We start from the raw sequence: 25709 nt of genomic DNA, 5'->3' as shown, positions 1-25709 counted from the left end.
TGATTCATGACTCTCCAACAGTCCATTACGAACACATTTTAAAACGACACTGTAGTTTCAAGTATTTTTTGCGACGTCCAAAACTGCCTTTGACATAAAGAAGCCGGTGATAAATTTTGTCGCTTAGACAGAAAAACACATAGGAGATAAAAATAAACTAATGATGGTTTAAACTAGCGAAGATTAAAATATATTGCTAATGAAACCCTGAAAAAAGTATAACCTTGCAATTCCAAGACGCGCAAACGGCAAACAACTCTTAATTTTCCGCAGCAAGACAACAAAATGATTATGTGACAGTCTGATTTGCACGGAAAATATCTTAAGAAAACAAGACTTTTTCATGTAACAAAGATTCTTTATTTAGCAACTACAATGAGTCAATAATTCGTGCTATCTTTTTCTTTCTCTCTTCCATCTGTAAACTGGTGTAGATTTTTCATCTTTCTGTATTTTCACTCGTCTGCCTTTGCCCTGAAAACAAGCACATGATCTTTGTCAGAACATAAAACTGTTAATTTCAAAGCAACACGTATAAAATGGTAAAGATCAATGCTCCAGTGGAAGGCTACTCTAATTGTTCGAAAGCGATTAAGCAAAATTATCTTCGGAAAATAGGCGACCACCACCAAACGGAAACTCTCAACTCCAAAGCGAATAAATCTCATAAAACGCGACTCCGAAAAAAAAAACGCAAAAATCGCACGCGTAAGAATTGCTCATCATGTGTTTTCAAATTTAAAAAATCTCAGAGCGCGCGCGCGCGCCATTTGCGCGTCACACCAGTTCGGTGTGAGTAAGAGTTTGCAGCTCTTACCCATTGTAATCTCATCACTACATTCAACTACATTAACCTCAAATCAAAGAGTTGTGTTAAGTAACATGACAATGAACTTCATTGTTTACTTATTAGGTGTCTACGCTTGAAATGAGCCCTGGGCTATCAGTTTTCTTCTACTGTTCTCAAAACTAAATGCTTGAGGATGTTTCTGTTCGGAAGGTTTCCTAAAAAAATGTTTTTGTCGTGGTATCTCATACCATAAGGTGCTTCTGAAGCTCCAGTTCCTCAGTGACCTTTTGCAATTTGCTCTCCCGTTCAATTCGTTCTCTTAACTCTTCGTAACAACGATGCCTTTGTTTTTCAAGTCTCTGAAAAACAAACAGGTCATTGAAGATACTTAACATGATAAAACAGAGGGGTCAAAGCAGGAAACATAACTTCAGTAAGGGTGACTTGGGATCTACACCCATAAGGGGTGGGATGGGGTGGGGTTATTTTGGTGTGAGGGGGGTGGAAAGGCACTAAAAGATAACTTTGGTTTTATCAACTGAGTTAATAATGTAAATTGGCTGCCGTAAAGAGAATCTAAAGCTGACATTTCCAGCGTTAGCCCTTCGTCAGAGCGAATAGAAGAATTGTGGGTTGTGTGTGGTAAATATACAGAAAGATGGAGCTACGCTATTGTTGATAACATGGTAATGCCAAAAACACAAGAATACATTCAAATTAGTTGAATGAAAAGCGTTCATTGATAACGTGGGGATTAAGAATACCGATTTGGAAAGTAAATTTGCGTTCGAAAGTTTTACGGCTTTCATAACTGCCTAGATGTAGAGAAAGACCACACCCCATCCTTGAGTCAGACCCATTTTCATCAACAGCTTCAAAGGAAAATATTGAAATTCATACACATTTCTTAGATAGTACTACCAAATCCCTATCCCCTTCTTAAAAAAAATCAAAAAATCACTTTTCATGTACCTGAACAGTGTGGTCATCTGGAGTCTGCACAAGATGTCTTTTTAGTGTTTCCTTTCTGGGCCTGTTGTATGTTCTTGACACAAGTTCTGGTACAGTGTCAAAATGTGCAGCAGCATCAAAAGACTGAGCTAATGAACAAAAATAAAAGAATTGTTGAAATTATGAACAATCCAGGGCTCAAAATAACGGCCAGTCGACGGACCATGACCGGTCAAATAAAGGTTTTGTACGGTCAACTCCATGGATGGCAGGACATTTGTCCAGCTGTTTACGCGTATAAAGAAAAATTTAATTCTGGGCTAACTTCAGATTTAAATACGGCTTTTTTATATAAACATCAAAGAAATACCATATGAGCTTTTGCCTGAAAACATGATATCTTTGTAAGTGAAAATGATATGTTATGTTCACATGTGAGAAAAAAAACACTGTTTCTTTGAGAGAGAAATATAATCATTTGTTTCACAATGTGGTCACTTCTGATGTGGAGTGCAACGTTTTGATGTTTTCATAGCAAAAAATTAACACAATTTTCAAGATGTACTCGAGGCTAAGAGGACTAAGGCATAAAATTGCCGTTTTGGACAAAGGTTCATAAAATGCATGTATATAATAATAATATTAATAGTAACAATAATAATGATTCAGCAGTGAACATTCCACTAGGTGGCTCTTCCTGTCCACTGTTCCAGGTTAAATTGGATTGAGGGAGAGAAACTGGAGGACCTGGAGAAAAAACCCTTTGAGTAAGGAGGAGAACCAACAACAAACTCAAACTACATGTGATGCCAGGTCCTGCATTGAACCTGCACCACAGTGGTGGGAAACAAATGCTCTTGCCACATGCTTACCACCACTGCTCTCCCCACTGGGCTATCCCTACTCCATCTAATATGTATTGCCTGGATGTATTTCATACCTTCTTTTTCACTGTCCACAAATACTACATGCTGATTCACAGGACATACATTGTCATCTTCCAACAAATGAAGACTAGCTTGAAGTTTTTCTATTTTCTGGTTAAAGAGAGTAATATCTGTTTGAGAGCATTGTGATTGTCAGGCAGGCTCCACAAAAATATGCTCACAATCATGCACAGTTCACTGGACACCAGTACCAGAGAATTTACCTCAGTCACTCATTGTGTGTACATGTATGTAGACCTAATTGATCACTACCCAAATGAGACTTTTCAGGGCCAATAACAACAGGTTAGAAATTGGCTGTATACAAAGTGCAACCAACAGACTGAATTCAGAGCAAGAGTAAACAAATCCAGTGAGTGGCTGGGGTGGGGGCTTGAACCCAGGACCACTAGATTACAATACCAGTCCCTAACCACTCATCCACACTGCCTCTTTATTCAAACACTAACTTAGGCCAGCCAGTCTTGGAGACTGAAACCTGCCTTAGACTGACTCTGTTCACCATGTGAAATATTTTAACCATTTGCATCAAGTTTTGTATTCATTTACCTTTGCTTCCATGGATCTTTTAGAACTAACATAGTTCAGGTCCTGTGTTTTCATGTGCTTCAGAGCCTTAGCAGTGTGTGTCTTTCCTCTCTTTGCATGGTGGACTCCATCCTACAGTTCAGAACCATTTATTGTTAACCCAATGATCCCTAAGCTCACAAGAATTAAAAAAACCACCAACCAAAGAAGATCTTGATTGTTTAATAAATTCTACTTGTCTGGGACTAAGGAGAACAATGTGGAAAATATACATGCTGGCAGTATCAGTGGTGGTGTAAAAGGTTTAACATTGGCATTATTTCACAACCAGCTCCTTAACCCTTTAACTCCCAAGATCTGATTGTTAATTCTCCCCTCTAGCTACTACACATTTCCTTGTAGATTGATTACGAGAATTAGGTGTTCAATCAAAGTAATAAATTGTACCTGATGAGTTTGAGTATTCTCACTACCTGTTTGCTGTGTAATGTATGAATACTATAGGGAGAAGTTACAAGTTAATCACTTCTGGGAGTTAAGGGGTTAACGTTTTACTCCCAGAAGTGATCAACAAGGACTTCCTCCATGCATTATTCACACCTTTAAGCAAAGAGGTAATGAGCAGAATATAAGATATGATTCAATTTGATTTCATATTAAATTCTCAGGGCTAAAATCATACAAAATCTGGGACTGACAGAGACAATAATTGATACTTAAAATTTCACAAGTAGTGATAGGGTTAACAGTCTTGAAACTGTTACCAGAGTCAATTAAAAACCAGACCAAATATAACAAAAAAGGATTCAGATGGAAGCTGCCACTCCTTTCCTGTCAGCAGATTAGTGACTTTTGTGAAAATGACTCTGATAACAGTAGCTGCACTGTAACAAAGTCAAAATGAAACAGCAGAAAAATATAAGTTTCCTTACCTTGGTTTTGCTGCTGATCATCTTGAAGTAAAATTCATCTGGATTCTTGTTTAATGCCTGACAGCAGTGAAAGAAAAATTATATATCTAAGTGGCACTTTCAATTTGAAATTCCTATTTTGCAAAGTGTTATTTTTATGACAAATGACTTTCTCCATTGAAATAACATTTGATACCAATAGGTCACAAATATAAATGGTATCACCACAATGAAAAATAAACTCACTTTCTCTCTCAGAAGTTTCAGGTGATCTTGCTTTTTGTGATAGTCTCTGTAAAAAATAAAAATAATGATAACCAAAAGAACATCCTGGCTTCTGGTTAGTATGTGGGTAAATATAATACCCTGCTATGAAGAGAATTTGTGTGAGATGCAATTTGGCATACTGGATGCTACAATAAGAGGTACCAGTTCAAGCTCTGCCTGCCTTGTTTTCTTGGCATCTTGAGCAAGTAAGTTACAGAAGAGAGTAAGAAAGAACATTGTTTTCTCTTGTCATTACAGTAGCCACCCTCCTGGCTGTTAAATGCTATAGAAACCAAGCATGAGCACTCAAATTCAATGATAGCTCGAGCAAGTCTGTTAAATATATCTGTGGGCGACCCTCACCTTGCACGCAAGACATAATCTTTATGCTTTTCAAGAAGACCATACTTCTTTCTGCTTTTCAACTGAAAAATAATTTTGAAAATATAGTTTGCGAGTGTTTTGTGACGAAGTTGTTTAATTATTTAAATTCTATAATCTGAAAGTTAATTCCCAAATTGTATTCTATTACAGAAGGGTTGACTCTTTTGTAAAGATAAAAATTCAACCACTCTTAGCTAGCGCTTTTCCAGCGAACAATTAAATGGTACTGGTAATTTGAAATCAAATTTGGAAAGATTAATTTTTTAATTTGCTTCCCTGTCACAGCTAAAATCTAAAAACCTCTGGTGCGTGTTGAGAATTCAGGAACTGCCAAACAATTATTTAAAACAGAATCAATGGAGTCTAAGTACATGTGTTAAAGCTTACAGACGATATGTGATTGCTTTTGTTTGATGAATTTGTCTTGAACTGATCTCGCCATTAACATGAATTCAACAAATTTCTTTGACTTATATCAATTTTCACTACTTGGAGCTGCATCTATGGAGAGATTTCGATTGTACCTGTCCCCTTTCTTTATGAAACTTCTGATAAGACTTCTTAGCCTTCTCGAAAGACGCCATCTTTGAAATTCATTCAGAGCCCGCGATTTTAGGAGGTCCTTGGTTACAATTTGAGCTACAGTCTTTATGTAAAATATCGTGGTCTATACCGGGGACTGGTACTAGGTCTTACTCGCTCATTCGGTAACTTTGCGCGCCATGTGCGGAGGTAATTTTGTGAAATGGCGAGTATTGGAGAAACGGTTGTTAAATATGTAGGGCACAAGGTATCGAAAGCTCGATGGATTCCTCAAGAAAAGGGCCAGTTGAATGCCTCCGACACATTTGTTACAGGCGGCTGGGACGACCAGGCAAGTGGAACTCTTCTTAAACACAATCTTACTTTCGAAGATTTGACAGTTATGTTGTAGGGAAGAAATTATTTGTAAGACTTTCTGTATTTTTTCTGTTTAGGTTAACAAATTATCCATCTGGAAAAATGAGGAGCCAAGTGGAGAATCAGCTGCCTCCTTCGCTGTCGCAAATGAACCAAAATTGTTGTGTGACACTAATTTTATTGGAGATGTAACGGACATCGAGGTAAATTATACAAAATAGTTAGCAAGTCAATATGCTCAACTCATCAATGAGCTATGAAGTATATTATTGATAATTAAATTCAATTTTGCGCTATTTAACCCGTTCACTAGCACAAATGATTAACTTGGAACTTCTCCCTATAATATCCATACATTATCAAGTAAACAGGTAATGAGAAGACTAAAATTTATTTAGAAAATTGTTACCTTGATCTAAAACCAAATTCTCGTACCCAATTTACAAGGAAACTAGAGGGGAGAATTAGCATTCAGATCTTACGAGTGAAAGGGTTAAATGCAATCAAATTAAGATCTAGCATTGAGTTTACATGCGATAGACCCTTATAAGGTTCATTGTAAACTTTTAGCATGATATGTAAACCTGACAGCTTATAATTATGCATGTGCATCAACTGATCAAACTGCAAGGCAAGTTAATTGGTTTGATCAGAGTGACTGTTGACTGTCACTACCCCTTGTCAGTGTTTTCTCTTCTTGCCAGACAGTTTGACACTGGCCAACTTATAAAAATTTCTCATCATCATAAGAGCTGTGATGCTCAGATGTTTCTTAAAACAGCATGTGATTGAGCCTAGTTTTTGTGAAATACGTAGCTTAACAGGAAAGCATGCTCAAGACATTGATATTTCAACTTTTTTTGTCCTCAATTTGCTGAATTCAGTCTGCTTTAAGTGTTTAAACCTGACCTAATTAATCTAACTTTCTTTGTTAGTGTATTGATTCAGAGAGAATCATGGTATCATCTTCAACAGGAAGTGTTCACCTGTTCCAATATAGTTCAAAACACCAGGTTAGTGTAAAAGGTTTTATAATCCTTGTAAATCCATACTACACAATACTGGTCTTCAGGTCAACTGATGTGGTTGTGTTCTTGTACAAGGCACTTTGCTCTCCCAGTACTTGTCTCCACATCTGGTGGTATACACAGGTAGTTAATTCAAGTCAGTACTCAAGCCAAGTGCTCCAGCTAGCTAGAGCGTATCTTGGCAGTTTCTGCATGAAGCAACTAGGAGTATTACTACTTCCCCCTGGATGGGATGCCAGTCCATCACAAGGTTCCCTCTCCCCCTAAAATTTCACCAGCTTCACCCACTGATACCCCTGTTGGGAGAGACACTATAGATTAAAGTTCTTTTCCCAAGAACACAACCTATGACAGGTCTTGAAACCTGACTGCTCAACCCAGAGTTAAGTGCACTTACCATTATGCTACAGCATCACCCACATTTTTTTCTACTCGTGCTTGCTCTTTAAATCAAGAGTTTAAAGTTGTTCCAGTGAACATCCCACCTGGAACTTTGCAGTGAAATTGTATCCCTGGTTGGTGGAGTTATGCTGCCAGATGCTTTGGAAATCAATTAAAGTTAAATTCTCACTTCCAAAATTTATTGTACAGTAAATTCACAAACCAGATTCTATTTCATGCAATACTGTTTGATAAGATTCCAAGCAAAATTGGTTTTTATTATAACACTGAAGTTGAAAGGAAAGGATATTAAAATCTTTTTGAACTTGTCAGGCCATCAGACCCGAGGTTGAATGGAATTCTCTTCACCATGTTGGAAGTCGTGGCTGTTCATGTACATGTCTTGCTACAAATTCTGGCTCCATTGATGTAGTAACCGCTGGTGAAGACGGAAGGATCAATGTATTGAAACTTGATCAGAGGCATCCAGTGAGATCGATAGGTAAGAAATAACAGAGTTGAAGTAGAGATAGAGTTTTAGTTGGTAGACTACAGTAGTATTTGCAGGAAAAAAGTGAGATTCAAACCCATGCCTCCCAAATGCCAGTTTGGTGCAACTACCAACTGTACAACAAAGCTATACATTTACAAGCTTTATGCACAACAGCCAACAGGTTTTATTTCAAGGACTGTTTGTTTGCCTCTTTCTGTTTCAATTTCTCAAACACTATTTATATTTCTCAGGAAGTTGATCAGCCCTTTCAAAATATTCTATGAAATCCCAAGACCTTCAGTAAGATTTCATAAAAGGTTACCATTAAATCATTTTGTTGGGTAAGCATTATCCCCAGATAAGATGTCCTGCAATTTTATTCATTTAAATTATGTGACTGTGAAATCTCATTGTTTTGCCTGTGTTCCCAGATTCTGCAGACAGCACAACTATAAACAGTATTACTTGTATAATGTCACATGAAGTGGCTGCTGTAACATTTGGCGGTCAGCTCAAAGTTTGGGATCTTCGACAACCTGGGAATAAGCCTGGAAGAACAATGTTACTGTGAGTGTCAATTAAACATTGATTATAGATAACATCATTAATTTATATTTAATGAAGGTTAATGTTTAATCTTCTCAGAAAGGTTAAAAACTCTGGTCTGCTCTATTTATTTTTCTTGTTTTTGTTGTTTTGTTAAAGACTGATAATAACATTGCTTGTCCAACAATGGGGAAAACAATTACTTTATAACAAATGCGGTATGATCAATGAAGCACCCAGGCTTTGTTAGAGGCTGGCAATTTTCAATATAAATTGACCCAAGTTGCTACCAAGCTTGAAATATATCATTTGCAAATTATTTTGTGTACAGTTCAGGGGACCGTGTCTCACTGCTGTGTGTTGACAAACACCCGATGCAGCCACACCTACTTGCTGCTGGAGGTCAAGATGGTGTACTAAGTATCTGGGATATGCGACAAGAACTTTATCCTGTCACATTACTAGAAGCACATGCAGGAGAAGGTTGGACACCCTTTCCATATTTTTTTTCCTTACCTTGTCAAGAGTTTGTTATTTCTAACCCATAACCCTTTAACTCCCAAGATCTCATTAGCAATTCTCCTTACTGTCTACCATACAGCTCTTGCAATGTTAGTTTGAAGAATTTTGTATTGGATCAACTGATAATCCCCTAATTAATATTTGTCTTTATTCTCATCACTTGTCTGCTTGCTACTGTATTGATATTGTAAGGAGAAATTCTGTCTTGGTCACTCATGGGAGTTAAAGGGTTAGTGGTAGTAGTTAGTAGAACATAGAGGTTTTTTTAGACTGCTACTAAAAATTTTAGTGGGTTTTGTAATGTGAGTGTTATTTACTCCATCTAACTGTGGCATGCAAACTGCTCAAAATGTGTCATGTGACACTGGTGTCAAAAAATGGAAAGGACATGGACATGCACATGTACTTGACACATGATACCATTGGGCACGCTGCATGTCTTTAACCCTTTACTCCTTAGCATCAGTATCTATGTTCTTCATACTATTCACTATACGTTTCCCAAGGTGCTGACAAAGAGAATTTGTGTGATAATCAAGAGCTGCATTAGTTGGTTGTCATTTTCCCTTTTCTCATTACCTTATTGTTTGCTTCAAGGGTGATATTGTAAGGAGAAAGTAGATGCTGGTCACTCTTAGGGGTTAAAGGGTTAAAAGAAGCCATATGGCTGGCATTCATTTTTGGAGGTTAATATGACCTGTGAGGGTTGGATACAAAGATAACTGAGCACAAAGAAGATTTTGTTTTCTGTGAAAGAATGCAGGAGAGGTGCTGATTGTATTTTGTGTAAGGTGTTGTTCATGCATCAACTGAAGACCACTAACACTTAATAATCTGAAAGTTGTAAAGTACTTGGCCACATGGCTGTGGAACACAGGTTGCTAGATTGGTGACTTCTGCTACATTAAGTCCCCAAAATTTTAGTTTTGCTCGAGGGACCTAAAACTTGAAGCTCAGTGAAATGATCAGGTTTATTTGTGAGATGTGATCAACAGACAAGTTTAGAAGCTTCAGGGTTTGAATGTGAGTGGGATGACACTTTTCAAACTTCTAGTGGTCATTTATTTGTTTTCTTTCTTTTTTTTTATAAGTATGGGAAGTGAAATTTCACCCGTTAAGCCCAGACAACTTATTCACTTGTTCTGAAGACGGATCCCTCTGGCACTGGGATGGTACTTCTGTGGCTGTCCAGAGCACCACAGGCATGCCAGGTTTTAATTCAAGTCACCTCAGCAGTATTGGCAATGGTGCAGGTGCTGGCGGTGGATATGAGAGTACGAGTCCATGGTTATCGGTCGATGCAACAAAACATAAAATGGAAACATTCTCTCTTCTTCCATATAACAGACTGTCAATTAACTCGCTAGATATTCAATCAATGCACTTGTTAAGTGGAAGTGACTGTGAAGCTATTTTTATTATCAAAGATCTGGTCATTAAATGATTATTTTTTTATAATCAAAGCTATTAAAAATGTAATTATCATAATGTTTATACATTGTAACTTTTACAAACTTAATAATATTTAGACTGTACAGTTAACTTTGCAGATCAATTTACAGGAACAGACATTTCCTGGCATAAATCAGCAGCCATCCAACTTTTCACTCTCAAGATCTCATTTGAAATTCTCCTTACTGTTTGCCATGCATTTGTTATGTTAGTTTTATCAACTAATAATCCCCTAATTGATATTTTTCTGTATTTCCATCACTTGTCTGCTTGATATTGTATCGATAGTGTAAGGAGTATGGTATAGATTCAAATTGAACTCTTGAGAGATGATTGCTATTTTTGAAGTCTCTTAGTTTTCTACTTAAAGCATCAAAGATAGCTTTACTCAACAGACACTTGGCCCATTGTTAACCCTGGGGCAAGTGTGGAATTGCCCATAAGGAAGGTGACAGAGACATTGGAAACAACAATCTAATAGCTTGTGAGAGAGAAGCCCTCACACTATTACATATGAAAATTAGCAGCCAATAGTTTAATTGTTTTAACAGGTAGTATAAACCTACTAGTCATTCAAAACCAAGAGCAAAAAAAATCCTATTTTCTCTTGTTCAAAATTTACTGGTAACCACAAGACAGGCCAACATTTTTATTGAATAAAGATACAAATGGGTATGTGCTGAAATGCTCATTTTATTCATTATCCATCATAGAATAGATTGTGAGTGGTGTAACTTATAAGACTGCAAAATTTATGGCAACAGATTTATAGCAATCTCTCTTAGGTTGTCATCCAGAATGCAGGAGAAATACTACTGGGATGGGGGGGGGGGGAATTTACTGAATACAAATGGACAGTGAAGGTGGTGGGGAGGGGTGGTTAAAGGAAAGGAGTTCATTGTTGTAAACTGGCAAGGGCTGTGGAGAAAGTGACTTTGAAGCATTCACAAACTTCTATGAAAATGATTGGGAAGTCATTGAGAAGTGTAAACACTCTAAGACTCTCTGCCAAACTACTGTGATAGCCCAAAGCTCTAGAGATAATTACTAGCCCCATGGTACTACTCTCTGAATGTAAAATTATATTTTCTTGAGTTAAACTTTTCTTGTTGCAATGCAAATCCTTTTAGAATTGTATGTGGTAGGTGTTCTGACATACACTGTCTACACATTTCATTTTTATGCAGAAAATTATTAACCTGGCCTTAACACATGGTGATTATTTCTAAATGAGCACTTTTTCTCTGTTGTTAATGAGACTGGAATTTTATGAAAGAACTATTGTATTTTATTGTCAAGAATGGTGTTTCCCTGTTTTTAGCAAGTATGTACCATAAACAGTTTTCACTTTCCACTGAGATTGTAGCACTGCAAATCCATTGACATGATTTAGTTCAGTATGATGAGAAATTGAATAACATGCCTTTACTGTGCATTAGAATTTGAGAATTTGAGGCCTCAAGCTGTGTAGAAGAATTCACAAACTGTTGATCTTCTAAAAGAAATGCCTGTCATTTATCCAGTTCACTATCATAATTTAAAAAACAAGCAAATTTATTGGCGAGGTTCCTGGCATGTGTTGGTTGGAACTTGCAAGGTTCTACTCTGAGCAGCTTGAAAGCTAAATCTTCCATGATTTGGCCTGAAACCAACAAACACAAGCAGTACATTTCAGCATTGCATTCAGGTCAGAAAGCTAACTCTCTCAAGCAAGGCTTATGCATTTCTTTTTCAGCAACTTCAGAGAGTACAATGTTTCATCCCCCAAACATCTTTCTCCCTAATAAACCCTTCACAACTGAACACCAGTTTGTATATTCTCCATACTGTTCTCTATACATTTTCTAAGGTGTGGGCAAGGAGAATTTGTTCAACAATCAAGAGCATCATTAGTTGGTGATCATTCCCTTTATTCTTGTGACCTCTAGATGTAATTCAGGGGTGACTGAAGGAAGAAATTAGATGTTAGTTACTCAGGGATCAAATGATTAATAATAATCTTAATTTTCATTATTAGTATGCTCTATTTTATATAAAAAATTTAAGAATGTATCTACACATATTGACAGCACAGCTACTGATAACATGTTTGACTCTGTATAACTCATGACTGTAATCAAGACAGTTTTGTACTTGTCACTGATACTTACCAGTGCATAAGATAATTTTTTCTTTTCCAAGGTATTTTATTGTCTCTGCAGTTTTTCTGAGGCATTCTTCTGAGAGGAAAGGGGGATCAGCCACAACTATATCAAAGGAGTGCTCAGTGACTGAAGCAGGCAAGTCCAACGGCTTCTTGTAGTCATAGAAAACAAAATCTTCACCAAATACAGAGAATCTTCTGTCATATTCGAAGACTTTTGCTTCACATCCCTCTGGTTTGATTTCAAGTAGTTTTTTGTACAAAGTTGGTGAACAAAGGCAAGCTATTCTGGAATTTAACAAGGAAAATTAGAAGTAATTTTGAGTTAGTATAGGTAGCAACATGATTTTGAGTGCAATTTGGCATTGATAAGCACAAGTAAATATTTTCAAAGACAGCAAAACTGCACGAGCATGTAGGGTGTGTGAAAATTTCTAGTCTTTGAAAAATTTACAAGTGCATATTTCCACAAAATTGCATGAGAAATCATGTTGTTACTTGTTAATAATTTACATGAAAAACGCATCACAGAAAGTCAAGATGGACAAAATTTTGGCAGAACGTGGATGCTATTGGTAATTTGCACTTGTGTTACAGCTTTGCACTCCTGCTACATGAAAAATGCACTTGTTTTTGATCAAAAAGACAAGGTAATTTGTTCATGTATATTATTATCGTTATAACTGACATTAGCCTATAATTAGTGGTCCACTTAGACCCTTCTCCCTTCCTCATGGAAATAAACTGCCAGCATTGTTATGTGCTCAGGTTAAGTAGTCTTTGAATATAAAATCTATATTTATTTGAAGGTCTCTACTATTCTGCTTTATATATTATAGGCTTTAAAACAAATAACTGGAAGGTGCACAGGGTATATACTTGTCATTTCTAAGTAAAGTCAAAATGCAAGTATTGAATTGTATTTGGCTCTTATCAATTAATCTCGTCTGGTGGGGCATGCGACAGCCACATATAAAGGTCAACATCCAGGTTTACCACCTACACAGGTTCATTTTCATATGTTCTTGGGAAAGACTCTTCTTTCTTAGAGAAAGGGCCTCTCTATACAAAAGTTGTGTTCTACTTACCTCCAATCTTTACAACCTAATTTTCCTCACCTGCCATTTTGTGATGCTCTTAGAGCTTCTTCTGCCAATATTGTGGCTGTTCTGTTGTCATACCAAAACTGACTCAATTGCTATGAGAGCAAAAAGCAAAATGAACAATGAACAAAACAAAAAGAACCACAAAACACAAATTGGTTTTTCATGGCCTTCAGAAATTTCCTTGCAAAAGCCTGATTGAGGAAACCAGAAAAAAAAAGCAATTTGAATCATTTGCTTGATTGACAGACCCAGTCCTCGCTTATTTCCTGATTTTCTTGTAATGCTTCTGATTCCTGCCTTTGTTTCTCTTTAGCATAAAATTCCTGCAAAGCTGCCAGAGTATGAGCCGATAACTGAGGGATATCATCATCGCTTTCACTTCCAACTGGCTGATTTTGCTGAAATTAGACGTGAGAAAGAGACCACCTTGAAATTAACATATTCAACATATGCAGAGTGCAGTCAATTTTGTGAATGCATGCAATTTAATAGTTTATGTTAAATGAAGTTTATCATTTTGGTAACGGAGTGATTGACGAGCAAGATCGGACAACCACAAGCGGAAGTCAATTTTACTGACACGATTTCTGACATAATTGGATGACACAAAGTCTCGTGACGAACCAATGATGCAAAAAGTCCAAACGTGCGAAGAGAAACCATATGAAAGATTCTGCTGAAGATTCTTCTGAGCAAACGTGCTTTGATCGCCAAACTATGTCTGATCGGCTTGAGACCCACAAATTGCAAATGAAACCTGCGAAGCGTAAACTAGTAGGGGCCGAAATAAATTAAAAGGGTATTTGGGTCGATTCCGGTCCTGTAGGCCCTGGGAGTTTGTACTGTACCTTATTGTAGCATTCTTGTTCGTCATCCGCCATGTTGATAACGTGTAACCAGGCCTAATCTGTGAGCGGCCTCAAAGCTACTAATTAAAAATTAAAAGTTTCCATGACATCAACATACTAATTATTGTAGTGGTTTTGTATGCACACTTAAAGCCAGCCGCATCTCCCAAACAGCGAGACGCTGTGAGATTCCCTAGCTGTAAGGTGTTCAAGATGAATTATTGTGGATATGAAAACGGAATGTCCCATTAGCGGATGCTATCCTCGGACGAAGACAAAATGTCCAGCAACTTCGATCCTGCTGTGAAGACGCCGGTGAAGATTTTGCGCGAAACGCCGCTAAAGTACCAATCGAACGATCACATAAACAACCTGCAAGAGGAAAAAGAAAACTTCCTCAAGTTTGGTAAAATACCACAATTCCAGTTCGCCGGCGCTGTGGACTGGCTAGGAACAAATAAGAAGAACAGTGAAATACGATTTGACTTTTTTCAAGAAGCGCGTTACATTTTGGAGCGCGTGAGGGATGTATACGGCGGCGGCGATGTATTTTTTGACGCAGCTTTTGGAGAAAAGATTTCTCTTAGCCAAGCGTCTCAGACTGTCTTACAGTATTTAAAATCACACGGTTTAGATGGTTCTCTGAGTGTATACTGGACAAGTGATTTGAACTGCAGTGGGAAGATGTTTTGGCAAGGACCCAATGTACGCTACAATCGACCCGAAGCACGGAAGTTTAGTTTGTGGCTCAAGAAAAGCAGCGAAAATGTTTATCTCCGAGAACTCGGAATTAAAAGTTTGATGGACCACGAAATTGGCACTCATTTTGTATCCTTTTTCGTCTTTCAAGATTTCATTTCCTGTAAACTTTAAAATCAATTTTAATCGTGTGATCAGAGATTCTGAAATATCATATAATATTTATTCTTCCGGAAAACTGACCATGTAACTTGTTTAAATAGTGAATCACCTCCTGCAAAGGTTTTTCTTAATCAAAGTCACAAACGCTTCATATACTTCATCGCGAGAATCTGTTTCCATAGCACCTCTCGATCTGATCTTAAAAAATTCTCATAATGTGAATGTTCCCTCGCAGATCTAGAGTGTGTCACGAACTTAAAATTCATATATTTTGCGGTGGAAGCTCATGGCAGCTGAGTTTATTTGAGACTGGGGTTTCATTCATGAGACTGGGGTTTCATTCATGTTCCAATTGTCGTTAAGTCAATAGACTGATTTTGGGAAGAAAAAATAATTTTCGATCATTGTATCTTTGCGCACGTTTTATTTTGACTCTTAATTCGTAGCACAAGACCGGCGAACGATAAAATCTACTTGCATAACGAGATATCAATTTACTTTTCCTTTGTTTACATAAACTTCTGTTGTTTATGTAGCTGTCAGTCTTTTAGACAACAGGGTACAGTAGAAACATGCTGTAAACGTGATGAAGAATTTTCTCGTCACCTCAACCTTAAACTTACGTTACATAATCGAGAGTAACTTGAGGCTAAGTCGTCCGCTTGCTTTCCTGTCCATAAACACAAATGGAAGTATGGCGTACTGTACATGATCAAGTATTGTACAGAGAATTGGTTCGCTATTTCAGCTTTTGGTTAGCGTACTGTAGAATTCACGACTTCTACCGATGATTATTTACATTGGCTAATGGTAATTTCGATTGTTATGAACTGCCTTTGACACTCTTGGGTGATTGATGCATTGTGTACTATCGTAATTGGCTTTATAAGCTACTGGTGGCAGATTAATTAATCTAATCACTTATTTATAAAACAACTAAACGTTGCGAAGTTGGCTTCCCTCATAAACTCGTTGAGGGAAGTAAACTTGATTTTACAGTGCATTTTTGACCCAGAAGAGAAGGTGCCATAAAGACATGACATCTAAGATGAACAGGTTCAATTAGGTGAAAAACTTAAGGCTGAGAACAGTTTGTGTAGAGTCCAAACTTATTTATCCAGAAATGCACATCAAGAAATTGCGAATGTTAACGCAAGACACCTTCGCAATTCCTTGTTATGTACTTTTTCCCTCCCACAAACGGTCACAGCCTTTCCTACCAGAAGGTCATCCCTTTCCTAGCTGATTTTCCTTAACTCTTCAATCTCGCGTTTCAGCTCAGGGCCACAAATGATGGTTTGCAGCCGTGGTACTCAAACAGGAAGAAATTCGACCTTCGCTCTCCTAGGTCTTACACTGGCAGAGTCAACGAAGAAGGTCTGGCAGCGATCAATACCATTTATCAGGCGCAAGTTAAGATGCTATTTCTGCCAGCGTTACTCTACTGTAAGTATCTATCTTAACCCTTTACTCCCTAGCATCAGTTTGCATATTCTCTATACTGTTCCCTATACATTTACTAAAGGATTTGACAAGGAGAATTTGTTTAACAATCGGGGGTGATAACGTAAGGAGAAATTAGATACTTGTCGCGTGTTCAGTATCATCATAACAAACTTCTTAGTCGCACCACTCTTTCGACACATCGTTTCAGACACAGCATGTATGTCGACTGAAATGTCCTTCAAGGAGCTGTTTGAGCATCTAGCGATGTACATATACGACCCAGAGCAGCGATGGAAGCAGGTGGTACGGGCCAAGAGGTGTCTCTCCAATTGCAGCGACATTGGAGGCTGTGGATATGATCAGTGCTATTTTGAAGGTATACTTAAATATTGAAGTAGGCGTCAGTAAAAACTAGACTGTTTTAAGTTGTTCTTGCCAAACTCAACTGAATTACATAAAAGATGAGATTCATCGATTTCTGAAAAAAGGAAACATCAAAGAAATTCTGACAAAATAATAGTAATGAAAGAGAAAAGATTCAACGTCTTTAAAAAAAAAGAAAGAAAACCTTTGTGCCGGTGGTGGGCGTATATAGTGGATGAGATAATACAAGATGGCGTTAAATTCCGTCCTTCCTCTCGCCCCTTCTTCCCTGTTTTTTGCTTTGACTTGTGATTTTTAATTCACTCTCCTTACCATTTCAGGAGCTGTGACTATTTTGCGTCAAGTGAACGATATCGATTTCAAACTGATGTATGCCGGAAAAATCTGTTGCGACGAACTGCAGAGGATCAAGCGCATTGCTCGACAGGGCTGTGTTAAACTACCTCACTTCCTAAAAGACATGGTAGCCTACAAGAAAACACTGAATGAAATTGCTCTAACGAATGGACTCATACAGAAAATTAACAGACCTTTGTTATGCCGAAATAACTCTCGACCCAAAGTACGCAAAAAGAAATCTTTAGTTTCACCGCAAGATCGAGTCCAGTCCAGAATTTTTAGTTGTCCTAAATCAAGATCGCAAAGTGGTCCGCTTTCAACGACTCTTCCAACTAGGATTTTGCCTCGGCGTTCTGACATGTATAGAAGGCTGTGTACTAGCGTGGCTTCTTTCGCACCTCTGTCATCTTAACCCTTTACACCCGAACATCAGTATGCATATTCTCTATACTGTTCTCCACACGTTTTTTAACTTGCTGATAAGGAGAACTTGTTTAACAATCGAGAGCTTCTTAAGTTGGCGATTATTTCCTTTATTCTCGTGACCTTAATGTGTGACTTAGGGGTGATATTGTAAGGAGAAAGTAGATGTGAGTCACTCTTAGTGGTTAAAGGGTTAAAAGAAGAATTAATAATAGAGCTTGCGTTGTTTTAAATTGGTTACAGTGTTTGAGTCTGGTTGGAATTCATTCAAGATGTGCGTGTTAATTCTAGAGTGGGAAGAAATAAGAACTGGCGTTGCTGTACATGATAGCAATTTTTATTAAAAGAAACAATAATATTTTTTCTTACATTGATTTATATTGAAGAAGCGACGCTTCTCCTTGTTATCACGTCCTGAAAAAGCCTTTACCCCAAAAATTCCATTACATTTTAATGATTGGCTTATTCCTGACAGTGTCAACTTGTTACAAGAGATCATTAGTTTACTCAACTCCAAACCATAGAGAAAACTTATCGCACCTACCGGGGGGGAGTTAGTGATGCATGCTTTGCGCATTCCGGTATTATAGCATTTCAATCCAGTACTGTTTCGACAAAAAATTTTCTAGACGTCCTTACAACTTTCATTTCTTAATGATCTTTTTCTGGGTTAAAAAAAGCTCGAGGAGTTTAAACTTAAGTAGATACAAATTTATCTCAACTGAGAATTCCCGTTCTTAGATCCAGGGGTCCTTCCCCCCTGGCTAATCTTTATCTTCCAGGGGAACCTTGTGCTTAGTTTGCGTTAACCGAGTTTACCGTAATACGACGGCTGATCGATGTTTCACCGTTATCAGAAACAGCGTATCTTCTGATAAATATTAGGAAATCTTGCAAATTAGAGTAGCGGCATTCTGGAGTTTTACTAAGGCCAGTTTTTTAGCCGCGGTGATCTGGGTCAAATAACGCTTTCGCCGGTTAGCCAGCGGAGTTAGCCCATAGAGTTGAAATCCATCATGGGCGCCGGGATCTCACGAGTCACTCGCCTCGTGAGAAAACCCTTGGAAACTCACAGAAGAGTGGAGAAAATACTGGAAAAGAAACCAAAGCCTGCGCCAAAACACCCTAGTTCAGAAGCTGCAATAGCTAATGCACAAAAACGTGAGTATTCTGAGAGAAAGTGTGGGGTGATTGCAAAACATTCCTAAATCTCGACCTTTAACGGCATGAAAGTTTGATGTTGATGTGTGAATGTACAATTGTACAGAGATTTAGCTCTTTTCATATTTAAATCAAATAATGCAATCAACTCCTTCTAAGGTGAATCAATAAAGGAACAGTATCTTGCGATTGCGTCCATCCTACGAAAGAGTCTGGATACCTGAAATCTGAAGATCCAATCTGTAGAGAATGGCAGAAATCAACTAGATCTTACTCATGCAAAGCCATTTTGACTCTAAGTGTAGCAACCTTTTAAGACTAAACTCATTCAGGCATTTGTTGTTCTCTGCAGATTGAATGGTAGTTTTTGACTTTAAAACATATCCCTCACCCCTATTTCTCTTCTTATCACTCACTTCATCCCAATGTCTTCCCTTAAACTGAAAATCACAGGATTAAACCCATTTAATCCAATGTCCTTTAAGATGGACATATCAAAAAATTACAACATCAACACAATCTTCTTTTTTTCTTTTGGAGAGGGAAAGGGGGAGAGATCTTGTAAAAAGGAAGAAGCATAGAGCATGGTTTGTTGATTTCTGTACAATCCTGTTACTGGAGTAAAAGTTAATGTGATCTGCTCCTTAAAAGTCTGGCTGTATTAAGAAAATCCTGTTTCTATTTCACAGAAACAATCCACATTTTATGCTCCTGTTTAGCTGGGTAGTGTTAAAAAATTAAGTGTATTAATCCAGGGGTTTCATAGAAACTTGTTACTAGCAGTCTTTTGCCTCCTATGAGACCTCTTACCACAGTCTGTTTAGCTTGTGAGCAGGCTCTCTTTTTTGGGTCTTACCTAACAGCTCCTTTTACGGGAAGCCATCTATTACACTTTCTGCAGCAGCTAATAGAAAAAGTTCTTTAAATGTCCTGATAAATCAGTGTTGGTCTCTAGATAATGAGGAGCTGTTTAAAGAAAGAGACAGAAAAGATGACATCCTTCTAGGCAGACTGAGAGATTTCAAAATAATGGATGCTCAGGAAGGGAAGGTATGAAATTGGAGAGAGAATTTTTTAACCCTTTAACTCCCATGAGTGACCAAGACAGAATTTCTCCTTACAATACCTATACAATATCAACCAAAGAAGTGATGAGAATAAAGAAAAATATCAATTTGGGGACAATTAGTTGATCCAATACTAAATTCTCTGAACTAACATTATAAGAATTGTAGGGTTGACATTAAGGAGAGTTACAAATTTGATCTAGGAGTTAAAGGGTTAATTCAAGATTGGTCTATACCAACACCCATAGACTTTCATAGGTAGTGAAGAGTATTAAGTACCATCAGTATCAATTTTGATAACTCATTCCTGTTAGAGCTGTGTGTTCCTGCCATAAACATTATTTATAACCTGTTCTCTTTGGAGAAAGAAAGAGGACCATGGTGATAACTCTGTGGTACTTTAATTTTTATTTTTTTATTAGTTTTTTTTCTTAATCATTTGTGATGTGACCACAATCAGCAGGGTACAGAGGAAGAAATTTTTATAACATTTCACAAGTTTTTAGGGAGATGATGTAGGATGATTGAAATTTTTGTAGAAGTGGAGTATTAAGATTGACTTGAGAATTTGCTGGAAATTTAAGAGTAGACTGGTGGATACAGCTGGCAGTCTAAACAGTGAACATACAGTTTGGCAAGTCTAAGTTCAGAATATAGACGATAGCCAGTTTTGAATTACAATCTCTTGATTCACCATGGATGTATTAATGAGATTAATAGATGGAACTGTAAAGACAAACATTTTTTTCGCTGCTGTGTGAGATAGAAAGTTTAGGGCAAATATCATAACAAAGGACTCCTACAATACTGCGAAATACAGAGTGACACCTATCAATTTGCCCTTTGTCTGGTATTCATCATGTGAATGCTAACTTCCCACCTGTAAGTCTCTGATGGACCATCTAACCAATCACTCTTGGCGCCTGTTTCAGCCAATCAGTGGAGAGCAGGAGACAAACAGAAAATTACCTATATCCCGCGAGTCGTCGATGTCCCGTCAGGTGGGCGTGGTGCCGAAAGGGAAAATAACCTCAGTCCAATTATCAGAACTTTTTGCGAAGAGATTAGAGGATCCTGACGAGTGGACCAAATACAAACTTGCGGAGCATTATAAGTTAGACAAGGAAACTTTATCGTCAGTTTTAAAGTACTATAGTGACTATACAGTGGTGGCCAAAGCAGAACTACCCAGGCCATTAAATCCGTCAGTTCTTGGTTGACACAAATTTCTCTGGTGCGATCATTGAAGATGATTGATTTTGTATGTCAGGGAAATATCTTATGGGGTTAATTTAGTTGTTTTCGGCAGTCACGTTTTTCGACAGTCACGCTTTTCCCAGTTCCTTAAAAAAAGAGAGGTTCGTTTACGGACAGTATCCATCAATTTAAATTCAATGTACTTTCTGGTGAAATCTGTTTGACCACTTATTTTTTCGCGTCAATTCTGAGAAAACAGGAGACAGAAAAGCGACCGTCTTGCGCGGGATTGTGGTCAAGATTTTACGTGTAATAATGTCGTAAGCTCATCTTCAACTATCTGCCATAATTTGACATTGGTACGGCCACAAGAATTTGAAAGCGATTTCAGAGTCCTGCGGTTGATGCTGGTGGGATGATGTTTAAATTCATGTGAGATTTCCTGTTTTTCGCGCACGAATATAATGATAGTTGCAAACGAACTATGAAAAGAAAAATAAAGTACAGCATAAAATAAAATCATCGATGCATTCTTGGTTTTCTTTAAGCAAGACCTTAATGAAAATCGAATAACCAAACCCTTTCAACCTTACGAGTGACCAGCATCTCATTTCTCCTTACAGAAATACTGCTGAATCATTCATTAACCCTTTACACCCTAACATCAGTATGCATATTCTCCATACTGTTTTCTATACCTTACCTAAGGTGCTGACAAGGAGAATTTGTTTAACAATCAAGAGCTTCTCTGTTTGGTGATCATTTCCTTTATTCTCATGACCTTACTGTGTGATGCAGGGGTTATACTGTTGGGAGAAATTAGATGCTAATCACTCTGGGGTTAAAGGGTTAAGATCATGAAAATGAAGGACATGATCGCAAACATAGAAAGCTTTGATTGTTAAACGAATTCTCCTTGTTAGTATCAAATGAAATGTAGAGAGAGGAGTGGGGAGAATACGGATACTGATATTTGGGTGTATATGTTTAAACAACACCTGAAACATTGTCATAAACACGAAAGATAATGCCACCAATCTTATGTCCCATCCGCACCAGTAAAAGAGGTTTGGTTGAACAAATTTTAACTAGATGAAAACTGAAAGACTAGATTTTACACGGCACTAAGTAATAGCTAACTTTATTTGCATTGAGCTAAATTTGAAGTCCCAAACATCATTTTAAGCAGATTCTATCATCAAGAAAACAATTTCAAGTCACATTTGACAAAACAGCTTTAACACGTGTTTTAGCTTTTTTCAATTGGTTTTAGTCTATTATGCACTGTTGACTTCATTTGGTTCAAATGTTTGTATGAGGCTTCAAATCTAAAGTTTTGTTTAAATTCAAAGCACGCATGTGATAACCAATCTAACCAGCTCTCGTCTTGTGCGTGGAAGAATTTTTTTTCAGTAATTTCAAACATTCTGTTTACTCTGGAAGATAATAACTTGGAGGAAATCCTCAGCGTCCGCTTATCCGGATTATTGCCTTATTGCGATCAATTTTCTGTTAAACAATTAGCAGAATGAAATCCTAGCCGATTTGTGGCTTACAGTGATTAACGGTTCGATAAGAAGGGAATTTTTGGTGGATTAAAGGTTCCATTGATGTTATATTGTAGTGATTAAAAAGCAAACAATATTAATCTGCGCCTTTGGCTTGTACACAAATATTTTCTTGTATTCTCGATTGTTCCTCAAAATATCGGCGAAGGAATTCAGTTTTGGGTCTGATTTTACGCAGGAAATGTGTTTCTGTGCAAGTAGAGAAGGAGTAAGCTTGTGGAAAAACCATTTAAGTGAATCTTGTTCTCAGCCCTATCATTAATAAGGTATTCTTACCATAGCAGATTGAAAAAATCGATAATGCTCTTATTAGCCACTCGATAAATATTTTCACGGAATTTTAATGCTGATATTCGTAATTAAGCAACTATGGTTGTCAATCATTCCGGTCGTGTCTCCGCGACCTTCGTGTCTCGAATATTTTCATCAATATTTCAAACTGAAGTTGAAGATAATTGAAAACGTGATGCTCTGCATTGAAGAACTAAATTTCAAAACATACCAAGCGAAGTTGACATCGCTGATATTAGCAACTCGATCAGGAATTATTTTTTTTAAATTTAAGTCTTCGTTATAAGATTCGACTTGATGAGCATTTCCAGAATTTGTTCTTCCTTCCTTGGATGAGTTTGCCATCTGTTAAGGTCCACGGGTCCTTCTGTTTACGAAAAAGAAATGAACTTAGTTCAAACACTGTTGACAAATAAAATGGTAGGTTCACACGCCATCTTAGCCATGGCAAGTTATAACCCCAACATAGAAGACTTACAGTGTCTGCTAAATGCAGTCATTTCCCTAATTATACTGAATGATGATAATAATAATTATGATAAAATAATCTATCGTCTTATATCAAACGCACGCTTGTGGAGTAACTGTCCATTATTATTATTATTATTATTATTATTATTATTATTATTATTACATCATTATTGTATAATCAATAGTGTTCATCGATATTGTGCTTGTCTCGAAAGCTTTGAAAACGCAGACGCTTCAGTATTCTTAGGACGCTACATCCCGTAAAACATTTCCTTTTCACGTGTTTCCTTCAAACCTTCAGTCATATATTAAAAGAAATAGATATTGAAAGGAGTATGTCTCCACTTTTTGTCGAAATAACCCTCCTTTGGATTTAACGAATGCTAAAATAGGGATATCCCTCGTTGTAAGAAGGTTTAAAGATTATTTTTCTTGTTTTATATCTGTCATTGCCCAAGCCATGATTATATGATGCTTTTTTTTTGGTGTTGTTTCTTTGTTTTGAGTCACTCGAGAACAGAATGAGTACATAGGTTTTCATGTGTCTTGGATGATTTAGGGGAAATTGTGTGCTCTCATCAAAAAAGATTGGGCTCGAGCGTTACTTTGCCCGCGGGAACTGAGTATGAGGCCTTGAGCGACGGGAGCCAGCGAGTGTACCGTTGCACTTATGCGAGAGATCTGCAGGGGGTCTAGGACATAATTAGTGCCAGATCCTTGGCAAATCTCTCCCCGACTCGTCCCAAATCTTACCGTAGGCGGAAAAACGCACGTCCTGCGGATCTACTAGCAGGCTTCTTGGTGCGATTGCGTCAAAAGGTTTCAGCTTTGACTTGTTAATCTTGACAAATCATTGGAACAGCGAAGCATCCTCTGATAGGCCTTCACGTTAGGTCTATATGAACCTTTTTTCACGCCCCTGCGAAAAGGATCGAAATTCTCCCACCTGTAAAACTCGCGCGCTTGTCAGCGTGGGAGCGCGTGGAAAATCACTACGTGTATGCTAAAAATGTATAAGCGCATTCATGTGTCATTACGTCGATTCCCTAAAACACTGAATATCAACCATCTTTAACCGCAATCCGCTTACATCCAGTGCTCCCTTCAAATACTCACTCTAACCTATCCGCTTTCTTTTTAATCTAGTAGTTTCTTAGCTAGTTTCTAGAAGTGTTTAAGATTGTTGGGATTTGTGCCAGTTTTCAAACCATCGCAATTGCGATGAAAACCGGAAGAAAATTCAGCGAGGTTCGATTCACAGGAAGCTAAGCCAATTGAAGTCGGAGGAAGTTCGAGGGTTTTTTTTGCTGAATCGCTTCCGCTCTTTGTCTTCAAAAAAACCAGTTTCTGGTTGAGATTGTGAGAGTACATCTTAAAATCAATATTTTTCGTTTCTGTTGCTAAAAAGTAGCGCTAAAACTGTGTTTGGTCTGAGTTTCGTTTTGGAGACGGTAGACCGTCACGAAGGCATCAACCTTAGAAAAACGTCCGAAAACCTTTTTGGCATAAAACTTTCTGTTATGAAACTCAGAACAGGATACATTTCTTCACTTCTTCTGTATCTTTAGTCTGTGTTTTGAGCATGTTCGCTTATTCAGATATCAATTTTCTTTAATTTTTTCAGAAAACTGCTCTGATTCCTTTCTGCAAGTTTGTGCGGCAGATCTTACAAAATCCAGTATGCATTTTCGAACCACATCAAAACCAGAAGCGGTGGAAAGACGGAGTGTGTGGTTCCCTAACGTCTTTTAGAGATCTGAGACGATGTATGAAATATTGCTCCTTTAATGAGTTGGTATGAAAGTTTACCAAATAAGTTGTCGGTATGGAAACCGCAGGTGGGTTTTGAGAGAGTTCCACTGCCTATGGTTAGCGAGGTGTTCTACTTAATAATAGTGGCTCTCACCTCTACTACCACTTTCGAACAATTCATTATTAATGAATAAACTCAAGAAGGTTCTCATCCAGATTAAGAAGCCTAACAATTAACACATGTTAAAGGTTTTTCTGTGAGTTCGTAATATCTTTATTTAGCTGGTTCAGTGTTGCTAAAAAAATTCCAAGCCCCCGTGTCACAGTTATGGGTTGAAATGTCATTCACATGGCTAATGGTTGATTGTCTAAAACGAATTTAAGTTGAAATGCCCAGATCTCTCTCGGTTTAGTCAAAGGAATCTTTGTGGCAAGTCACGAAATTTTATTGACAAATCAATGAGACTCCTACACGAAAATTTTCAGTTAAATTGGGTTCTCTATTTTTTGTTCTGCGGTCATATTGACTAATCACCAAACCACGATGTCAAT

At 37.6% G+C, this 25709-nt stretch overlaps 5 protein-coding genes across 5 annotated transcripts; 3 read left to right on the top strand and 2 right to left on the bottom strand.

The window, feature by feature from the left end:
• Positions 1-337: 337 nt before the first annotated feature.
• LOC131777095 (probable U3 small nucleolar RNA-associated protein 11) lies at positions 338-5385 on the bottom strand. Its single transcript, XM_059093317.2, has 9 exons — positions 5303-5385; positions 4758-4819; positions 4374-4419; positions 4149-4205; positions 3238-3348; positions 2682-2778; positions 1763-1890; positions 1039-1149; positions 338-474 (listed from the first exon to the last, which is right to left on the bottom strand). The coding sequence occupies exons 1-9, from the start codon at positions 5360-5362 to the stop codon at positions 394-396; spliced, it is 753 nt and encodes a 250-aa protein (XP_058949300.2). The 5' UTR covers positions 5363-5385; the 3' UTR covers positions 338-393.
• An 84-nt stretch (positions 5386-5469) lies between these two features.
• Positions 5470-10785, top strand: LOC131777097 (nucleoporin Nup43). Its single transcript, XM_059093319.2, has 7 exons — positions 5470-5652; positions 5756-5881; positions 6614-6691; positions 7421-7589; positions 8012-8147; positions 8458-8609; positions 9740-10785. The coding sequence occupies exons 1-7, from the start codon at positions 5524-5526 to the stop codon at positions 10090-10092; spliced, it is 1143 nt and encodes a 380-aa protein (XP_058949302.1). The 5' UTR covers positions 5470-5523; the 3' UTR covers positions 10093-10785.
• A 112-nt stretch (positions 10786-10897) lies between these two features.
• Positions 10898-14330, bottom strand: LOC131777098 (EEF1A lysine methyltransferase 1). The gene is made up of 5 exons (XM_059093320.2): positions 14198-14330; positions 13598-13747; positions 13362-13441; positions 12251-12531; positions 10898-11742 (listed from the first exon to the last, which is right to left on the bottom strand). Exons 1-5 carry the CDS (start codon positions 14228-14230, stop codon positions 11612-11614), a joined length of 675 nt encoding a protein of 224 aa, XP_058949303.2. The 5' UTR covers positions 14231-14330; the 3' UTR covers positions 10898-11611.
• Positions 14331-14335: 5 nt separating this feature from the next.
• Positions 14336-18018, top strand: LOC131777093 (microtubule-associated tyrosine carboxypeptidase). Its single transcript, XM_059093316.2, has 4 exons — positions 14336-15025; positions 16336-16504; positions 16713-16880; positions 17209-18018. The coding sequence occupies exons 1-4, from the start codon at positions 14453-14455 to the stop codon at positions 17637-17639; spliced, it is 1341 nt and encodes a 446-aa protein (XP_058949299.2). The 5' UTR covers positions 14336-14452; the 3' UTR covers positions 17640-18018.
• A 641-nt stretch (positions 18019-18659) lies between these two features.
• Positions 18660-21603, top strand: LOC131777100 (NADH dehydrogenase [ubiquinone] 1 alpha subcomplex assembly factor 4-like). The gene is made up of 3 exons (XM_059093323.2): positions 18660-18811; positions 19767-19861; positions 20811-21603. The coding sequence occupies exons 1-3, from the start codon at positions 18667-18669 to the stop codon at positions 21096-21098; spliced, it is 528 nt and encodes a 175-aa protein (XP_058949306.2). The 5' UTR covers positions 18660-18666; the 3' UTR covers positions 21099-21603.
• The last annotated feature ends 4106 nt before the right edge of the window (positions 21604-25709 follow it).

The sequence above is a fragment of the Pocillopora verrucosa genome, chromosome 9, assembly GCF_036669915.1.
Source record: "Pocillopora verrucosa isolate sample1 chromosome 9, ASM3666991v2, whole genome shotgun sequence".
NCBI classification, from domain to species: domain Eukaryota; kingdom Metazoa; phylum Cnidaria; class Anthozoa; order Scleractinia; family Pocilloporidae; genus Pocillopora; species Pocillopora verrucosa.
The sequence above is the reverse complement of the archived record's forward strand: the minus strand, read 5'-3'. Positions and strand labels throughout refer to the sequence as shown.

Coding starts and splice junctions, on each gene's coding strand:
- LOC131777100 (XM_059093323.2), top strand. CDS start 18,667: ATGGGCGCCGGGATCTCACGAGTCACTCGCCTCGTGAGAAAACCCTTG. Junction 18,812..19,766: donor AATAGCTAATGCACAAAAAC/GTGAGTATTCTG, acceptor GTTGGTCTCTAG/ATAATGAGGAGCTGTTTAAA. Junction 19,862..20,810: donor TGGATGCTCAGGAAGGGAAG/GTATGAAATTGG, acceptor CGCCTGTTTCAG/CCAATCAGTGGAGAGCAGGA.
- LOC131777095 (XM_059093317.2), bottom strand. CDS start 5,362: ATGGCGTCTTTCGAGAAGGCTAAGAAGTCTTATCAGAAGTTTCATAAA. Junction 4,820..5,302: donor TTCATAAAGAAAGGGGACAG/GTACAATCGAAA, acceptor ATTATTTTTCAG/TTGAAAAGCAGAAAGAAGTA. Junction 1,150..1,762: donor CAGATGACCACACTGTTCAG/GTACATGAAAAG, acceptor TTTGTTTTTCAG/AGACTTGAAAAACAAAGGCA.
- LOC131777098 (XM_059093320.2), bottom strand. CDS start 14,230: ATGGCGGATGACGAACAAGAATGCTACAATAAG. Junction 13,442..13,597: donor AGGAAATAAGCGAGGACTGG/GTCTGTCAATCA, acceptor TTGCTCTCATAG/CAATTGAGTCAGTTTTGGTA. Junction 12,532..13,361: donor AGAGCATCACAAAATGGCAG/GTGAGGAAAATT, acceptor GTTAAATTCCAG/AATAGCTTGCCTTTGTTCAC.
- LOC131777093 (XM_059093316.2), top strand. CDS start 14,453: ATGCTATCCTCGGACGAAGACAAAATGTCCAGCAACTTCGATCCTGCT. Junction 15,026..16,335: donor ACGAAATTGGCACTCATTTT/GTATCCTTTTTC, acceptor CTCGCGTTTCAG/CTCAGGGCCACAAATGATGG. Junction 16,505..16,712: donor TCTGCCAGCGTTACTCTACT/GTAAGTATCTAT, acceptor ACATCGTTTCAG/ACACAGCATGTATGTCGACT.
- LOC131777097 (XM_059093319.2), top strand. CDS start 5,524: ATGGCGAGTATTGGAGAAACGGTTGTTAAATATGTAGGGCACAAGGTA. Junction 5,653..5,755: donor CAGGCGGCTGGGACGACCAG/GCAAGTGGAACT, acceptor TTTTCTGTTTAG/GTTAACAAATTATCCATCTG. Junction 6,692..7,420: donor AATATAGTTCAAAACACCAG/GTTAGTGTAAAA, acceptor TGAACTTGTCAG/GCCATCAGACCCGAGGTTGA.